Genomic DNA, 20,505 nt, shown 5'->3' on the forward strand with positions numbered 1-20,505 from the left:
CTACCCTCTCATTCTACCCTCCTGCTACCCTCTCATCCTTGAGCTTGCCAACATCCAGCCTTGACTGGTATGGTACCATTCTCCCGGATATTAAGCTGCAACTTCAGAGTTACTACAGCAAGCCTGTGGTCGGTATCGAGGAACTGAGCACTCCGGAAGACGCTGCAGTTCTGGATCATCCTCCAGCGACCATCAACGAGCACATGGTCAATCTCCTTTGCCACACAACCAGCGTTGGAATATCAAGTCCAGTGATGAGCCTTTGGACACTGAAACCATGAACCAGCCACCCCAAATCCATGACTTCTTGCAAAGTCAAGGAACGTAGTGCTATTCTGGTTCACAGTTTCAGACCCATGGGGACCAACACAGGGCTTATAACCATCCCTATCAGTTCCAGTCAATGCATTTAAATCCCCCAAGACTATAAGAGTATCTTGCCTGGGGCACTAATCAACCACAGACTCTGTGGTGAATTGAAGGTCGTGACATGTGATCACATGTTGCACGGCTCGAGCACGGAATAGATAAAGCTGAGGTTCGGCTCGGTCAGGGGTGATTGTCCCAGGGGCATTGTCGTTTACGGCGGCGGTTCACTTGGTGCTCGTTGAATGGTGAGAATTGAGAGTATATCGGACTCCGGGCTTATACTGATTTATTTTGCGGTGATTAGTTGCACGTGTATACCTTACTGCTTATGTACTCCTTGCTGCGCCTGTATTCCCTGGTGTGCCCGTAGAAGCGGCTTCAATCAAATGGAATAAAGCCTACACTCTGAAGGTTCTTCTCTCGTTTTCATTTCAATTTATTCCATTTGGTTTTCTCGGCTCTCTCAACCAACGATGGACAAGATCTACAAACCAGAGAGGTTCGACGCAGACCCAAACGCGACTGACTCAGAAATGAAATGGTCGCATTGGTTCCGTTCCTTCTCACACTATCTGACCATCATCGAAGAGGGAGCCGACAAATTGGCCGCCCTTGTGAATCATGTCTCGCCCAGCGTATACAGGCTCTTCTCGGAGTGTGACACCTACGAAGCAGCGATCGACGTGCTGCAGGCGCTCTACGTGAAGCGCAAGAACGAGGTATACATACGACATCTTCTCAACACACGCAAGCAAGCAGCCGGGGAGACAATCGATCAGTTCGTGCAAGCTCTGAAACAGCTGGGAAAAGACGGCAGCTTCCGGGCCGTAAACGCCGAGGAACACCGAAATGAAGCGACCCGGGAGGCATTTATCCAAGGACTCAGATCAGCCCACATACGGCAACGCTTACTAGAGAAAGCGCAACCCACTCTTGAAAAGGTAGTCGATCAGGCTCGAGCGATGGATACGGCTCAGCAGCAATCTGAGTCATTTGGGACACCAATGCTGCTAATGAACGCCGCTACGGTGGAAACTCAAGGAACCCCACAGACACAGACACAGCCTGACACAGGGGATGGAGAAAAACCCGAGGAGTCGGATACCCAGACCTCGTCAAACTCCTCAGCAACTACTCTGGTTGGTAAATGTTTCGTTTGTGGGTACAAAAGACACCCCCGCCACAAATGCTCCGCCAGAGATGCCACATGCATGAATTGTGACAAGAAAGGGCATTATGCCAGGGTATGTAAATCTACTCTAAGGAGAAATAAACCCACTTCTGCGGCTCTCTACTCACAAAAGAAACTAACTGCAGCCTCACCGGGGAATCTATCCAAGGCTATCATCAACGTACGAATTAACGGGCATATGGCTGAGGCTCTGATTGATACCGGTAGCTCTGAAAGTTTCGTCAACAGCTCGCTAGTGAAGGGCAGGAAATGGAAGATCCACCCGACAGACAATACGGTATGCATGGCCGCCACATCACTACAGTCCCGCGTACGAGCATACTGCAATGTTGAATTGGACGTAAAAGGGTACACGCATCGGGATGTAAGGGTACTGGTGCTTCGTGATTTATGCGCAGACGTAATTCTGGGTCATAATGTCCTCAAGCAGCACACGAGCGTCGAAATACCCTTTGGAGGAAGCAAACCTCGTCTAATTTTAAATGCTTTGACCACCGCAGAGGGAACGTCCCCCCAGCTGTTTGCTAACTTGTCGCCGGTCTGTAAACCGATAGCGATCAAATCGCGGCGATATACCACTGCTGATATGAACTTCATCACTTCAGAGACCAAGCGATTACTGGAAGAACGAATTATAGAACCGAGCGATTCGCCATGGCGCGCACAGGTGTTGGTCACCGCCAATCAGAATCATAAGAAACGAATGGTTGTCGATTATTCCCAAACGGTCAATCGTTTCACCCAACTCGATGCCTACCCTTTGCCGCGCATAGACGAGATGGTCGAACGCGTGGCCAATTATAAGATATTCAGCACCATCGATTTGCGAAGCGCCTATCATCAAATTCCCATCCGAGAGGAAGACAAACCTTACACCGCATTCCAGGCAGGTAGACGCCTCTACCAATTCAGGAGGATTCCGTTCGGTGTCACGAATGGAGTAGCTTGCTTCCAACGGGTTATGGACGACATCATCTCAGATGAAAACCTCAAAGACACTTTTGTTTACGTGGACAATGTCACAGTGTGCGGTAGGGATCAGGGGGAACATGACATGAATCTGGACAGATTATTGAGCATTGCTAGAAAATATAATCTGACCCTCAACTACGAGAAATGCGTATTCTCGGCAAGGTCAATTGACCTTCTCGGCTACACGATAGCCGACGGCACGATTAAGCCTGATCCTGAACGATTGCGCCCACTTCGTGAGCTACCCCCACCTCAGGACCTGCAGACAATGCGCCGGGTGATCGGCATGTTCGCTTACTATGCAAGATGGATTTCGCAATACTCCGAGAAAATACATCCCCTAGTGCATTGCAAAAACTTTCCACCAGATGCCGCTGTTGTAACAGCTTTCCACAGCCTCAAAGATGATATCAGTAATTCCGTGGTATTATCGATCGATAGCTCGGTGCCCTTCGTGGTGGAAACAGATGCTTCTGATCACGCGATAGCTGCTACGCTTAATCAGTCTGAGTGGCCCGTCGCGTTCTTCTCGAGAACTCTCTCTGGAAGCGAGCAGAGACACTCGGCAATAGAGAAGGAAGCGTACGCTATTGTCGAAGCCCTACGTAAATGGAGACACTATTTACTGGGAAACCATTTCACGCTCGTTACGGACCAATGATCCGTGGCATTCATGTTTGATGGGAAAAATAACGGGAAAATTAAGAATGAAAAAATTATGAGATGGCGGATAGACCTAGCCTGCTATAGTTACGACATAGTCTACCGGCCCGGGAGGGAAAACCCTGCTGCAGACACCTTCTCTCGGGTCTACTGTTCGGCGACAATCAGTCGGGCTTTGCAAGACCTCCATGTGTCTCTGTGCCACCCGGGGGTAACCAGAATGGCACATTTCGTGCGCAGACAAAACCTTCCCTATTCTATTGAAGATATTAAACAAATGAATGCTTCATGCCCTGTTTGTGCTGAACTAAAACCCAGATTCTATGGCGCGGCTTCTGGCAGATTGATCAAGGCCACTTCTCCCTTCGAGAGACTAAACATTGACTTCAAAGGGCCCCTGCCGACCGAGACAGACAACAGATACATATTCACCGTTGTTGATGAATATTCAAGGTTCCCTTTCGCATTTCCGTGCTCGGATATGACCTCGGGCACTGTCGTGAAATGTCTGTCTGACCTCTTCGCTATGTTCGGGAAAACTTCGTACATACATTCAGACAGAGGGCCGTGTTTCATGTCGGCCGGGCTAAAACAATTCCTATTAGAGCACGGCATAGCAACTAGTCGAACGACGGGATACAACCCACAGGGTAATGGGCAGGTGGAACGATATAATGGAGTTATTTGGAAAGCCATAACTCTGGCGCTGAAATCGAGAGGACTGGGCCCCGAGCGGTGGGAGGTTACCCTTCTTGACGCTCTGAATTCCATACGCTCTTTGCTCTGCACGTCCACCAATGCAACTCCTCACGAACGAATGTTTACTCACCAGCGGCGTTATGTTGACGGCCAATCGGTGCCCAACTGGCTAACCCATCCCGGAACAGTGTTCATGAAACGCCCGGTACGACAAAGCAAGTATGAACCCATGGTGGAAGAGGTCGAACTCATCGATACTAATCCAGAGTATGCTCATGTCAGGCTCCCGGATGGCAGGGAGACCACTGTGTCGGTTCGCCATTTGGCTCCCTCAGGTATTCCTCCCGCAGGTACACCACCATCTGGCGCTCCTCCCTCTGACATCCCCTCCCCAGGTGTTCCCCCCCCAGGAACTCCACCCGAGAATGGTGGCGACGGAGCTGCCGCGTTCCACCCGAGAGCGATCGGGGAGTCATCTCCGGCACGAGTCGAGGCTCACCAAGAGGATCGGAAGCCTCCCTCAAGTGAAACCGCCATTTACTCCCGGAGAGGTCGACGGATAATAACCCCTCGCCGACTCAATCTGTAAAGGGGATTATCGGCATCCTCGATGCTCATGCTCCTATATGCTCGTTACATAATATATCGATGCTCATGACCATGCTCCTACAACTCAAAATAATCCTCACTGCTTGGCATGTATGCTTCTGTAGTTTAGATAGTTCGCGTTGCTTGAAATGTATACTCCTGTAGCGCTGAAGTAATCATGGTGCGTTAGTTGGGCCTCTAGTTACATTTTAAAGACGGGGAAAATGTGGTGAATTGAAGGTCGTGACGTGTGATCACATGTTGCACGGCTCGAGCACGGAAGAGATAAAGCTGAGGTTCGGCTCGGTCAGGGGTGATTGTCCCAGGGGCATTGTCGTTTACGGCGGCGGTTCACTTGGTGCTCGTTGAATGGTGAGAATTGAGAGTATATCGGACTCCGGGCTTATACTGATTTATTTTGCGGTGATTAGTTGCACGTGTATACCTTACTGCTTATGTACTCCTTGCTGCGCCTGTATTCCCTGGTGTGCCCGTAGAAGCGGCTTCAATCAAATGGAATAAAGCCTACACTCTGAAGGTTCTTCTCTCGTTTTCATTTCAGACTCGAGCGTGGTATAGAATGCGTCCATCATGGTGAGATCACTCACCTCAGTCAGAGCATATACAGAGACCAAGGAAACAACACCCAAGGAGTGACAAATCCTTGGTCTCATAATATACTCGTTGACCGGTGCTACCTCAATTATCATTGGAGTCAGCGTATTGGGCACGGCTACAGCAACTCCTTGGGCATGGTAACCATCAGAGCAGCCAGACCAATAGTAGGTGTAACCACCCTCCATGATCTCGCCACTATCCGGTCTCCGAACCTCAGAGAGTGCTGCAACACTGATGTTCAAACGTTTGAGCTGAGATCATAACAGAGACAGCACATACCCCACCCCTGCATTCCCCATCGTTCCAAGTCATTCATTAAAAATTTAAATAAATCAATCAGAACTAATCACAACTGACGAGGCCCCTGACAGCAGCTCAATGGAGTACTGATCCACACTTTGGGCTTTGGGATAGAACATTCCAGGCACCCACCCAAAGGGACCGCCTCAGGTTAACCCAAGGAGACTGCCATCTGATGGACAACACCCAGGTACCACCCTGACACACTACCACAATCTGACCCGGGAAGGTTACCCCGTGTTTTTCCTCCCGTTTTCATTTTGTCATCATTATGGGTTATTTTGTGTAGATCCGTGACAAATAATTTAAATTTAATCCATTTTAAATTCAGGCTGTAACACAACAAAATGTGACAACAGTCGAGGGGTGTGAATACTTTGCAAAGGCACTGCAAGTTATTCTTAGATCATGAACTGACAATCATAAACTGATAAGACAGACAGTTATGAACCAATTGTTTAACCCTGCTTTTCGCTGCGGAAATAAAACGTTTTGGCCATTTTACGGAACCACTCGACACGGTAAATGTGTGATCATTGTGATCATTGAAATAAAATGAACAAATAAAGGACCATATAGTGTGCCGTACAGTACCGGATCCCATTGACAGGCAGACAGCAGCTGCGTCATTCTCTGCTGATCTGGAATTGATTAGACTGGCCTGATCAATGGAACATATCTTTCAATTCTGGGAAAAAATATTGTTATGGTTGTGGAAATTCACAGAGCACCATATAGGTCCTCAGATCAGTTATGCCGATAAGTCTGTGTTCAGATAGATTTCCCCACCGTTATCTAATGGAATTTATTCGTGTGATCAGGGTAGTGATCTTTGAGATAGTGTTTTTCTTTTACTATCTTTATTTTGGACCAAGCGCCATTACTACCACCACAAAGCGCCACCAATCACAACAACCACGATCACCACCACCACCTTCTCGTCAACCGCCCAACCACACAACCCTCACGACCACCACAAACGCCAGCATCACCTTCTCCACAACAACCACAACCACCTTCTCCACAACCGCATTTCAACGACCACACCACTACTTCAACAACCACACCACAAACCCCTCCACATCGAATAACATCTACACCATGGATACTCATCAAGAAAGGAAACAAAGGCAACGGTAGGAAAACCCGTTGCCCCTGCGGAGTGCGGGCAGAACCACAGCTCCGAAGAGAGAAGTTCCGATAACGCTGGGATTTCCCCTCCCCCTTTTCTTGTTTTCCCCGCACGCCGGGATGGGGGAGGGGCGGATCGGGCCAGGGTTCAAAGTTGATGTAAAGGAGAGGCCTCATTTTGGGCGGACAATGCCCCCGGCGACACCTCCCCTTGGGGGAAACAGCAACAAAATTTCTTGCATTCTTCCCCCGCGCACCACGAAGGGAGGGCGAAGTGCCGTGGATATAAAAAGGGCGCACTGAACGTGAGGCGGCGAGAGGTTGTGAGGTGCTGAGGTCGAGAGGTGGAGGTCTGGAGGTCTGGAGGTCTGGAGGTCGTGGTCACTCGCTCCCTGTCCGTCGAGTCGGTCTCTCTCTACCTGGGTCTCTCTCACTTGTGGTCGCTCTCCGAGTCGTCGGCTGAGAGAGGTTGTGAGGTGCTGAGGTCGAGAGGTTGTGAAGTGCTGAGGTCGAGAGGTGGAGGTCTGGAGGTCTGGAGGTCGTGGTCACTCGCTCCCTGTCCGTCGAGTCGGTCTTTCTCTACCTGGGTCTCTCTCACTCGCTTGCCGAGTCGTCGGCTGCGGAAGGTTGTGGAGGCGTGTGGAGAGGAGGAGAGAGTGCAGCGGAGCCAAGGCGCGTGGCCTGCCGAGCCGTGCCTTACCGTGGGTCGTGGAGACGGGACGGCGCGGGTCGCTCCAGCGAGGTGAAGGGAGCCAGCCCTGTCTGGCGGAGCCTCTGCGGTCTACACGTCTGCGTGTCAATAAAGACCCCAAGGGGTCCAGTCTACCCCTTGTCTGTCCTGGGGTTTTTCTTTGCTTTCGAATGAACGTTGTGGCGCCTTGTCCGCGAAGTAGAATTGTTAAGTGCATGTACATAATAAATAGACGGTCGTAGCTCTTTGTCTTGCTCGCGTCTTGTCCCTACCCCCATTCATTGCTTGATTGATACATGACTGCATGCGTGTTTTGCATACTTGCATGACTGCATCATTGTTTTTACCTGCTTATGTTAGTCAATAAATGTGCTTGTTTAAATGTACCCAATTTGTTGCGTCTTTTCCTTAATTGAGCTGCCATCTTGCTCTCGGAATATAGTTGGTTTTTAAACAGCCGGTAAAGCGATCGGGTCCAACGGGGGTTGCGATAACACCCCGCTCGGTTATCCCAAATGGAGCGAGCTGCTTAAGCGGCTCGTTTCCAAGCGGTCCCGTTGAGGTACAATCTCTCGGTAATCTACCCGTGCGATTAATTAGGTATATCAACAATTCGGCGATTGACCCTGTAGCGCGCGGGTAGAGTACGGACAAGGTTGTGGTGTGTTTAAAAACACACCCGTGGCTGGTTTTCGGCGTTGATCCGGAAAGCCGCGACTGGATTGTCCGTCCGATCGGCGTACGGCCGCGATTTGGTAAAACGCGGTCGTTCGCACGCCGGCGGGCGAGAATCTACAATAATATCACTGTCTCACAATATCACTCCAGAAGGATCTTCAAACTAACCCACCTGTCTATTTGCATAGTCAGCCACTGGAAGAGGTTTGTTTTCTTGAAACTCTTGGCCTCATCAGCCACGATCTTTCCTTGGCTGACCAAATATAAAACTTGGCCTCCAAATCCAACCACAGACTGGGCATTCCTCATTGTTCCAAGTCATTCATTAAAAAATAAAATAAATAAATCAGAACTAATCAGAACTGACGAGGCCCTTGTCCGGAGCTCAATGGAGTACTGCTCCACACTTTGAGCTACAGTCGGCTATCACATCAGGCTCTCCTAAAATCTGTAGAATCTCATGCTCTAAACATGATTGGAATTTCCTACAATGGAGGCAAAAGCACAAGGCCTGTTGCTCTAACATCAAAGACAGATCAACGATGACCTCTTCAGTCGAGCTCCCTCTGCCCTCCAACCCACTGCCCCTTCCTCCCCCTCCAAATAAAATCCCCAAATCTAGGCTTATCACACACGTCCACTCTGTTCCTCTTTTCTCCCATTTGTGTGACTGCCTTCCTGAGACTGTTCAATCAAAATCTTACCGAAAGGGCTTCAAAAGCAGGTGGTGCACCAACAAATCTTGTCATCCCCCATCCCCACCTTCAATATTTTACAACTCCATGAACCAGATCTAACTCGACCCGCTTACTTGCGAGTTTGCATTTCCTCCCCTCCCTCTCTCTTTTCTTTTTTCTGTTCATCAATTCATTCTCTTGCTTGTTTTGTCCATATGTGTCCCCACTGCCCCACCATCAATGCATTGCCTTTTACCCTTTGTTACCTTATTCTTTCATGAATGTAGATTTTGTACATGATTTTTAAAAATATAAATATATAAAACTTATAAGAAATGGAAGAGAGGATGAGGGAATAAGCCAACCTGGAAGCGCATGTAGCACAGCGTTCTCCCCGTCCAATTTGCTACGTCCGTAGGCGTTGAGGGGATGTGGTTGGCTGTGCGGCCCATATGGGGGGCTTTTCCCATCAAACACATAATTGCTGCTGATGTAAATCATAAAACCGCCAACTTCAGCTGTAAACAGAGCACCAAGAAATACAAGTGCATGGGTGTGCACATATTGGTGTATTTCACTTTCACAACCAGTTAACATGATCCCATAATCAATTCTACCACAGTACAATCTGTACTGTTGCTACAGCAAGTACAATAAAGAAGTACAACACACAATGCTCATCATTCAACCCACCCGTCTCATGAGCCAGTGTTGCAGAGGCTGCCACATTCAGGTTGTAAGAACGTTGTGGGTTGTTCTCGACTACATCTGGCCTCCTTTCGGCTGCACAGTGCACCACCACATGTGGCTGTTGCAATACACATGGCCAGGTCAAAAACACCCCAGAAATTAAGTAAATAATAATTCAAATAATTAAACATACAAACTTCTGTTGCATACAATTCTTAGAAGATGCACAGTTTAGCACAATACATCCAGTTTATTACCTCTGCCACCAAAGGTGAACAGAGGTTATGTTTTCACCTCTGTCTGTCTGTCTGTCTGTCTGTCTGCGAGCAGGATATCTCCAAAAGTTATGGACGGATTCAAACGCAACTTGGTGGACAGGTTGGATATGTGACAAGGACGAATCGATTTTATTTCAATAAAGATCCAGATACTAGAATATTTAAAGTGATTGTTCACAATTGAGAAATAGGGCCAAAAACGATATATAGCATGACATTTCAAAATGTCGTGGACGGATTCGGACAAAACTTGGCAGATGAGTTGGGTAGGTGACAAGAACAAGCCGATTACATTTTGGTTAAGGTCTTGATGCAGATCCGGCTCATCACTGGGCTACAAAACGTGAACTGTTCAGCCTGATGGAGGTACGTGGTCTACTGAGTGCCGTTGTAGTTCATGAAAAGGTTTCCATTCACCTTCAGGGGAATCGCATCATCCAGGGCAACATGGGCTGGGTAAGATTCAGTAGAATAAGGAGTCTACAAAAATAGCATGTTATTTACCTTTTATTTATTTAATTTATTTTAAAATAGCAACCTACCTCAAATGGATACATTTTGACCGGTATCAAGACAAAATCGTTTTCATAATAAGTAATTCAAAACAAAAAAAAAATACGAAAGAATAAGCTCCATTCACCTTCGGTGGCGGAAATAAAAACTGAAGCGTCACGGAAGAAATGCAGCACACACCCTACCCCCTCAAACTTTTTACATCCTTCCTTACCAAACATTGTAAAAGAGCATCTACTATGCATTTGGTATAAAGTGACAGAAGGTCCATCTACATGTGTGTAATCTCAAAATCCAACGAAGGAAAGTTACACTCGTGTTAAAGGTACACCGTACATGAACGTTCCAGCTTGACCCACCAGCTCATACATTGACAATATGGGACAACCAGCTTTACGCTCCCTATGAAAAAGCGAGATGCTCCATGACGTGGTAGCCCTCTACCGACACGGTAATGGAACAGCTACACGAGCCATATGTTGCTTTCAGTCAACCCTGCCAGAGTTACTAATCGTAATCCCGCATGGTCAAGCACTTTGTACATCTGGGTTTATTACTGTAAGCAATTTTGTGGTGATGCTGCAGCTGTCCCCGCTTTCCTTCTGGGCGGGCAGTTATTTGTGGCTCAAAGACGACGGCAAACCTTTGAGGGGCATTCTAAATGTACTACGGACGAGCTACTCACGTTAGTCCAAAACACAAAAACTCTTAACTTCTCAATGTACTGGCCTCTTCATGACCTCTCCTCTGGAATAATCAATGGAAGACTTTTTGTAAACTAGGGATTCAGCTCGGATATTCACCACAACTCGCTGGATTCACAATCATACTTGACATACGATTTTCCCTATCCTCTATCGTGGAGAGATTGAAAACCGTGTTCTCAGTTCCTGCGGCCGACGTATCTGCAGCAATGATGAAAATTTCCATGTGCGAGTTCAAGAAATGAGTGATTATTTCAGAAGAGTTTATCCCATTACAATTATCATTTATACTTGGACTGCACTTCTGTCAACATTATATTGTTGTGAGCCGGGTATCGGCGGCGAGCACGACCGCTAGGTGGAGCAGTAGGGTCGGCTCCACCGAACACCCGGAATCTAGATCGTCACCCTCGGACAACTCCGAGGGTATGGGTCCCTTACAGGACCGTGAATCGTCAATAAATCAACCACGTGGTACAGGGTTATTTGCCAAACTTCAAAATACCTAGAGGCCCACGTGGCGAGCTACCGAGTATTCACACCCTCGACGGGACTCGAACGGGACGAGTCGTTTCCGTGCTCGACCCGTGCGTAACCCGAGCGGATGGTTACCGAGGTCCCGTCGGTCCAAATGCACACAACTACGGCAACAACGACCTTCTTTAATTCCCCAACACGCACCGTGTTAAACCAATGAAGATAACACAGAAATGAGCTGGTACATTTAACAGGGATATTTATTTACAATAGGTGGGGAAGGAACACATAAAGGGCAGAGTTATCAGATTATAAGAAATGCAGTATGTAAAAGGCAAAAGCACTTAACAGTTCCTACATAAAGACGGGCCCACAGACAGACACACACGCACATAAATGGACCCCAATGGTCTTTATTGAAGGCCTCCAGCTCAAGGACATGCGAGCTTGAGACCAGAGCCTGCACTTGGACCTGTCCACCTCGTGTGGTCTTCGACGATCTGGCTCGGCGGGACTCGAACCCGCAGCAACGATGCCACTCCAAGCACCAGGGACGGAGGAAAAGCGTCGGACGCTAGGTGGACGAGACGAGAGACGACCCGAGCACTGCCAAGCCGACCAGACCAGACGAGTCGATCTCCGGCACCTCGAACCCGATTGCCCAACCCTAATGCTGTTTCCAAGGCCCTGGCGTCCATATATTGCATTTCTCCTGCGGGCTGGGGTGTCGTGGGAAGGATCGCCGTCTGAGACGTCTCGCGTCTGTTGGTCGAGAGGCTGTGGGAAAGTTCGCCGTCTGAGACGTCTCGCCTCTCATTGGTCGCGGGGAACATTCCACCTCGATCGCCGAATTGTCGATTTAGCTAAGTATGCGCGCAGACAGAAATGCCGGGAATTTACACCTCGATGGAGCCTGCACAAAACGAGCCGTTCTTAAGCAGCTCGTTCCGTTTGCGATTTGCCGAGCGGTGTATTATCGCGAGGCCCCGTTGGACTTGATTATCTTATCGGCTATTAAAAAGCCAGCTAATATTCCGTACGTAATAATGGCAGTCAATGACAGGAAAGGACGCAACGAACAGGTGAACATTTAAACAATGACATTTATTCCTTACACACGTATGCATTGAATGGGGGAATGGGGACAGGACACGAGCAGAAAAAGACCTACAGCCGTTGTCTATGATTATTATTCACATGCACTTAACCAGTTTTACTTAGGGACAAGGCACCACAGACTTCCATTCAAAAACTCCAGAAAAGAAAGAAAGAAAACGACCGTGTCCGTGGGTCTTTGGGACTCCATTCACCGGGTCCGCCTCCGTTCTCCAGACCCCAGACTCCACTGCTGGTTGGCGTCTCCTCTCTCCACCTCCACTCAGCCCCTCAACTCAACTGGTCAACGACGACATTCCTGTACGACTCTCTTCCAACCATTCTCTACAACAACTCTCGTCGTCGACCCGCGCTTCCTTTTTATAGCCACGGAGCCTCGCACCTCCCTACCCGGCGCGCGGGGGAAAATTCCAGCAGAGCTCGGCTGGGCTCAGTTGTTGTTGCCCCCAAGGGGAGGGGTCGCAGTGGGCTCTTTCCACCCAAAATGAGCGCCCTCCCCTACTTCACCTTTGAACCTTGGCTTGATCCGCCCATCCTCCCTCCTGGCACGTGGGGTGGGGGGGGTAGGGGGAGGGGAAATCCCAGGCGTTATCAGGATTTCTTTCTTCGGGGAACCTTGTTGTTTTAACCGTTGGTTGGCGTGGTGTTATTCGATGGGGAGGCCGTTGTGGTGGTTGAAGTAGTGGTGTGGTTGGCGTTGTGGTGGGGATGGCGTAGTGGTTGAAGTAGTGGTTGTTCCAAAATAAAGACAGCAAAAGAATAACGGCTAACTGAAGATTCACAGCCCTGCACACGAATAATTGCCCGTTAAACATCGGTGGGGAAATCTTATCTGAACACACACTTATCGACATAACTGATCTCTGGGATACCTGAATGGTGTTCTGTGAATTGCCACAACTGCAACAATATATATATATATATATATATATATATATATATATATATATATATATATATATATATATATATATATATATATATATATATATATATATACATTGTTACGAATCTGGCAGCCATGAGCATTCAACATTCAGGTCCCCAGAGCTGTTATTTCGATAAGTAAATGTGGATAGATAGCTCCCTTTCCCCTATGTCTAATGAGAATCAAGTGTACATGCGCTGCGAAGTTATTTTATAGATAGGATTTTTACACCTATGACAACGCCAACAACAACACTGCTCATGGCATTGTCCGCACTGTTTGCGCGCTCACGAAGCGTTTCGTTCTGGCCTGGCACCAAATGAGGGTATGCGTCATTTTTCAGCCAATGGGTGCAGAGCGGGCTCCAAGAGAAGCAAAGCCTCTTCGGGGGGCGGGGAATCGAGACGCCCCGACACACCCCCCCAACCAATCATGGAGAGACGACGGATTTCCCTGGCGAATGAGGTGTACAGAGGGGTGAGACACGTCCCCCCCCCCTCCCCCGACGCCAGGGAGGGAAGAAATAGACGGGACGGCGCGGTTAGCTGGTTCTTCTAGTCTTGTCCTGTCGCTGGCTTCTGGTATCGTCGCATGCCGGAGGAGTGAATTTCCCCGGTAGTTTGGACGACGTGGGTATTTAGGTAAATTGAAATTGGCAATCGACCCTATCCCACGCGGTCGACCTATTGGTGATCTTCGGTCCGATAAGAGGCGTTCCATGTCAAGTGTACACATTTTTCAGCGAAATTTTGACACATCGTCTCAGATTTCACTCATTTTTTGTGCAAGTGTTTGTATCCATGGTAAAACATTATGTGTCAATATTCAGACTTGGGGGCCCATTTTAGGGCCCTCCCCCCCCCGAATTTCGGCGCCCCCGGTGGACCCACAATCTTCCAGTGGCCACATCACAGGTTGTAGTTGTCCGATTTGGATGATCTTGGTATCAAAATGCTCATAAATGCGAGATCTTTCGAATCGCGTAAAGTAAAATCACTCCGAAACAGAAATTCAAAATGTTATAGTTTGGGGCGTCCTTTGACCTTGGGCCCCTGCTCCCCAGCCAAACCGATGGTCCCGATTTTTTCGTGTGAGAATACCCCTTCATATACTCCAACACCTCAGCATAAATTAAAATGGGATCTCAAAGGTTCAAGTGTGATGATGGTTTTATTGTTGGGGTCCACATATCACTAATTCTTGATTCAACATTGGGCGACGTTTGCCGTCATCGTTCCAATGGCGTCACCTGCTGGCAGGTGACTTTATGTCTGAAATTGACAATCATCATCTCTGGACTATTATATATACTAGCATAACCCACGCTCTGCGCGACATGTTGGGGTGGGTGTGTTTGAGAAAGGAACTGATGCAGAGTATCAGTAGTAATTTTACTTTAATGCAGTAAGTGGAATACGATTTCACTGTTTCAGAACCATTTTATTTACTTTTTTTGTACCATGCACCTCATATGGTCTTTGAGATAATGTAAGCCGAATATCACGTTACTTGAGCGCAGAACAAAGTCGAAGATAGCGTGACACGAAACCACAAACTCGGAAATAATATATAAGATGTATGTATATGTATATACATATATATATATATATATATATATATATATATATATATATATATATATATATATATATATATATATATATATATATATATATATATATATATATATATATATATATATATATATATATATAGCATCATTTGTGAAAAATTATTCTGCCTATTGTGTCTATTGATTTTTAAGTGTACATTTTTTGTATAACCATCGTCGAATTAAGTTATAAATGGGCTAATCTCAGTTTTTGCATATTTTGCAGTAAGCATGGTGACTGAAGATCGAAAGGAGTTCCGAAAATACTGTTGCGATCCGTTCAGCTGCCAAAAAACGAAACGACGAAAAGATCTTCGCAATGTGTCAAATGATATGTTGATGAAATTTTCTTCAAAGGTGAAAAAAGATGACAGACTTTGTACTTCGTGCAGAAAAAAACTCTCAGTTGTCACCAGAGCGTATTGAAGAATCATCTTCGACCAGTTCGAAATTATTATCATCAGAAGGTACTATCGAAGGCATTGCAGAATCTATTTCGACAGATTAGGACGAGTCGAGGTTTTTGAGCGAGAAGCAGTTGACCTATTAAACCAGTCGTTATCGATGATAGGCGAAAGCCCATTCGACAAACGAAAGGCGGAAAGGAACCCAGGGTATGTTCCTGAAAAGCGAAGTAAAGTGGAAGATTCTGTGCGAAAGAAATTAGAACAAGTTGCTGGACCAAGCACTGCGGAGAAAACACAAAATACAGCGTCAAAATGTGATGAAAACTGCATGCCAGAGGTGATCAAAAGCCTGAAAGAAAAATACGTTGTTTCGAGCCGTTGAGAGCAAATATGTATACTGACAATATTTTCTGGGAATATGAGCATCAGAAGGATGGCGAGTGAATTCAGTTGCTCCCAAAGAATGGCTGTGCAAGCCAAAAATTTAGAGAAAGAAAATGGTATTCTATCGTCTCCAAATCCCGAACAGGGTAAAATATTGCCTGACGAAGTGAAATCCGCCGTAACCGAATTTTACCGAAGTGATGAAGTCAGCCGAATATTGCCGGGAAAATGGACTGTTTGGTGGTCAGGAATGAACATGGAAAAGACAAAATTCAAAAGCGCCTGGTACTAAACAATCTCAAGGAACTGTTTCAGAAATTCAAAGAGAAGAACCCTGGCTTGAAAGTTGGATTCGCGAAGTTCGCCATGCTCCGTCCTTCGGAGTGTGTCCTGGCTGGTTCAGGCGGTACACACAGTGTATGTGTATGTACGATACATCAAAATGTGAAACTCATGATGTTTGGTTCCAAAATGCCAGATAGCCGAACTTCCCAGCTATCATCATGTGATAGCACGCACAGTTTGTAACCCAGCACAACCGGCATGGTATTTCAGAACTTGTGAAAGTTGCCCATCAATTGAAGACTTCAAAACCGAGCTACTAAGTGCTTATGAACTAGAGGATATTGATGAAATTCAGTTTAAAAAGTGGACATCCACCGACAGATCTGAACTGAGCTCCATGGTCCTGCCTTTGGAAGAATTCATTAATAAATTCTGTGAACGCGCGGTGAAATTGGTGAGACACGACTTCATTGCCAAGGCCCAATCTCAGTTTCTGAAAAATAAGAAAGACGAAATCGGTGAAGGAGAACATGTCATTATTGGAGACTTCTCAGAGAACTATTCGTTTGTCGTACAGGATGCGGCCCAAGGATTCCATGGGAACTGCTCTCAAGCGACAATTCACCCCTGGGTTTACTATTTCAAACCGGACGATGGAAAATTAAACCACGATTCGTTCACGATTATATCAGAATGCAATACTCACGACGTTGTCTCGGTCCACCTCTTCCAAAGAATGCTCATTGAACACTTGAAATCTATCTTTGGAAATGTAAAGAAACTTTACTATTTCTCAGACGGTTGCGCTGGCCAATATAAGAATTGCAAAGCCTTCATAAACCTATGTCGTCACAAATCAGAGTATGCTATTGATGCAGAATGGCATTTTTTTGCCACAAGTCATGGCAAGGGCCCTTCAGATGGCGTGGGAGGTACAGTCAAACGAGAAGCAACATGTGAGAGCCTGCGTCGACCTTACGACAGTCAAATTATTTCTCCAAAAGATCTTTTCGCCTCTGCTGAAAATGGTTTGAATGAAATGAAGTTTGGTTATGGGATCCAAGAGGCGTATGACGAGGAAGAACGAAATCTGGAAGAAAGGTTAAAAACGGCCAAAACCATAGCTGGAACTCAAAAACTTCATGCTTTCATCCCTATTTCTGAAACTGCTCTTCAAGTACGCGAATCCAGCCTTAGCGAGGAACACCGTATCGAGTCAGCTATTTCAAAATCTTCACCAACTTTTAACGGGAAACTCTCAGGTTATGTCACAGTGCACTATGATGGAAAATGGTGGCTTGCCTGCATCAAGGAAGCCTTTCAGGACACTCATGAAGTGAAAGTGAATTTTCTTCATCCAAACGGGCCCGCAAATAGTTTCTTTTTTCCTGACATTGAAGATCACTGCATTTTAGACATTCCTGATATACTTCTTTCCGTAGAACCAAAAACTGCTACAGGTAGAACCTACACAATCAGAAAAAGGAAACACAGCTGTCAAATAAAACATTGGTTGGCAAAAAAAAAGACTATAATATGCTCGGAAAAACTCTTACTCGTACTGGTATCGCTTCCAGTTCCTGCTTGTGCATGTGGAAAATTTCATGTACAATATACTGATATAGTGTATTGGAAATCTTGTGTTCAAATATTGTGCTATGTATTGTGGCGTATTGTGTGTCCAGCACCCGAGTCCCCGAACAATAAAACCATCACCACACTTGAACCCATTGAGATCCCATTTTCATTTATGCTGAGGTGTTGGAGTATATGAAGATATTCTCACACGAAAAAATTAGGACCATCGGTTTGGCTGGAGAGCAGGGGCCCAAGGTCAAAGGGCGCCCTAAACTATAACTTTTTGAATTAGTTTTTCGGAGTGATTTTACTTTCCGCGATTCGAAAGATCTCGCTTTTACGAGCATTTTGATATCAAGATCAGTCAAATCGGACCACTACAACCAGTGATATGGCCTCTGGAAGATTGTGGGGCAGCCGGGGGCGCCCAAATTTGGGGGGCCCCTTTAATGGGCCCCGATGGGCCCACAGGTCTAAAAGTTGGTATTTTGAGTTTTTTCACCCAAGTGAATAAATGACCAACATATGGGGAGAAAATGAGGTATTAGTGTCGGGAGGGTGTACACTTGACATGGAATGCCCCATAAGAGACCTGTCGGCTCCGGAGTTATCCGGGGTGACGACCTATAAATTCCGGGTGTTCGGTGGAGCCGACTCTACTGCTCCATCTAGCGGTCGTGCTCACCACCGAAACTGTGTGTTTGTGTGTGTGTGTGTGTGTGTGTGTGTGTGTGTGTGTGTGTGTGTGTGTGTGTGTGTGTGTGTGTGTGTGTGTGTGTGTGTGTGTGTGTGTGTGTGTGTGTGTGTGTGTGTGTGTATATATACATATGTGGGGAATGCATACACATTGTAATCAACAACAAACTATGCTTCCCCATTGTCTCAGGTTACTCACCTGCATTTGTTTTTTTCATTTATTTACGTTTTTCATTTATGGACGCTTTACAATGGTTCTGTGATTTTCCCGGTGTGTCGGCTTCGATGTCCATATGCACGCAGAATTTCCGTGCTTCCCCATTGTCTCAGTTCGCTCACCTGCATTGTTTTTTTCATTGATTTATATTTTCATTTACGGATGCTTTCCGACAGTTCTGTGATTTTTTTCCCAGTGTATCGGCTTCGATATCCATCAGCACGCGAAATTTCAGCTTTCTTCATCATGCGGAAGGTACCAAACTTTCATATCAGTCAGTGGCTAGAATAAGCTTTATATATTAGAATATATACATAATCTTGGGTAATTGCAAGTATCGTGTTGATTGAACTTTTTGAACACACCACAAATGCCAAGTCACGTCCATGACAGGCAAAGATCGGAAAAGCAAGCACAGCAGCCATAGGGATTAAATACATCTCAAGGCTGCAGGAGTGGTTAGCCAGAGAGCTCATGATGGGACTCATTTAATATACCCACTGCTGTACTGCTAGCTCAATGGAGATGTTGGCACAGCTGCCTAAACATTGTAGATCATAGTGATGTATTGATGACCCTTGGCTTTGCGAGTTTGTTTAAGAAACTCAGCAAAAACAGTAATCGAAAGCCAAATTAAATTTTATTACAAGGGTTGTCATTGACATATCCAAACAACGCCAATATGTGGATACCACACATCCTGAACAGGTGTATAAAACATGAAATTACCAAGAGTCACAGTTTTGTCAAATCAAAAACAAAAACATAGTAATCGTAGATTCGTCATCAGCACAGACGAGTCATTATAACCAGAACACTGCCCTCATCAAGGGAACTGCACAACCCATGCCTTTCCTTCCATGGAACTACAACAATGGAAAACATCATAATGTTTAAGCTTTCCACTTCAATGTGGTCACTTCCTCAACAACTCAATTAAACTTTGCCCTCTCTGCAACCTTACGCAAGCCAGACGTCGTATTGTCATCATCAATCATCGAATATTCCAGCCGTGACCTTAAGATGCAAAATAAATATTTGTCACAGCAGATTGGAAAGACACCTTGACTCCACTTGTGCAGTGCATTGGTTTGACTTGGGACCCGGGTTTTATTTTTTGCTAAAGCAATACGAGTGGCACAACACAAGACAACCTGGAACATTTTCATTACTGCGGTGACATGCCAGATTATTGAGCGACAGATTCAGTGTTATCAAAACCGCAGCGTTTGTGAAAGGCACATTGTGCTGGATGGTCAACAGTCCAATAGTCTTCAGAATTTCCATTCTCATATTTTGGACAATGAATTTTAAAACAAAAATGTGCACTTGTGCCATGCTAAGGCCAAAATTGGGCAGCTGCCTAACGTGGCCACTTTTGTTTGGCATCATGAAGTGAACACTCAGTGCATAGTGGGACGATAATGGTATAACTGCACCTTGAATTCCTGCAGCAGACGTCTGACGGCGCTTGGATTGCAGATGTCCAAGGTGAGATGGTTGGGCCTTGCTCGACGGAAAGCACAGCCGAGGGTGTGCCAGCCATTCGCACGGAACTCCTTGTACACTGCTCTGCCCAGCAGGCCAGTCGCCCCGGTAATGAGTGCCCTCTGTGATGGAACTTCAGGCACCTCCTGTTCAGCCCAAGGGGTAACAACAGATGAGACCGTTTGAAGATTAATCAACTGAACACCTTTAACTGGCCTTGCAAGGAAAATCAAACCTGTATAGTTCATAATTGTGGTCGATTACTAAACGGTTCTGCAATTTCAGAGCAATATGTGACAGGGACCAAGAAAAAGCAGTGACACCAAAAATCTCCATCACGACATTATATAAGGAGATTTAAACGAGAAGGGCACTTGGTAGAACGCATACCTCCATCAGGCTTCACAGTTTACGGTTTGTATCCCACCGATATGCCAGATCTGGATCCGGACCTGAACCAAAATCTAATCGGCTTGTTCTCGTCACGTAGCCAACTCATCCACCACATATTGTCATAATCCATCCACAACTTTTTGAAATATTGGGTAGTCGAT

At 46.3% G+C, this 20,505-nt stretch overlaps 1 protein-coding gene across 1 annotated transcript in view; it reads right to left on the reverse strand.

Annotated features, from left to right (window-relative positions):
• The window catches only part of MAT2B (methionine adenosyltransferase 2 non-catalytic beta subunit), a 39,805-nt gene that overhangs the window by 16,171 nt on the left and 3,129 nt on the right, over window positions 1-20,505 (reverse strand). Inside the window, exons 2-4 of the mRNA XM_085897770.1 lie at window positions 19,903-20,097; window positions 9,272-9,386; window positions 8,944-9,096 (exon numbers count right to left, since the gene is read on the reverse strand). Coding sequence (XP_085753896.1) covers window positions 8,944-9,096; window positions 9,272-9,386; window positions 19,903-20,097 — 463 coding nt within the window. The remainder of the gene's footprint in view (window positions 1-8,943; window positions 9,097-9,271; window positions 9,387-19,902; window positions 20,098-20,505) is intronic.

The sequence above is a fragment of the Eptatretus burgeri genome, chromosome 10 (assembly GCF_056783735.1).
Source record: "Eptatretus burgeri isolate ZD-2024b chromosome 10, Ebu_testis_v1, whole genome shotgun sequence".
Lineage (NCBI taxonomy): Eukaryota > Metazoa > Chordata > Myxini > Myxiniformes > Myxinidae > Eptatretus > Eptatretus burgeri.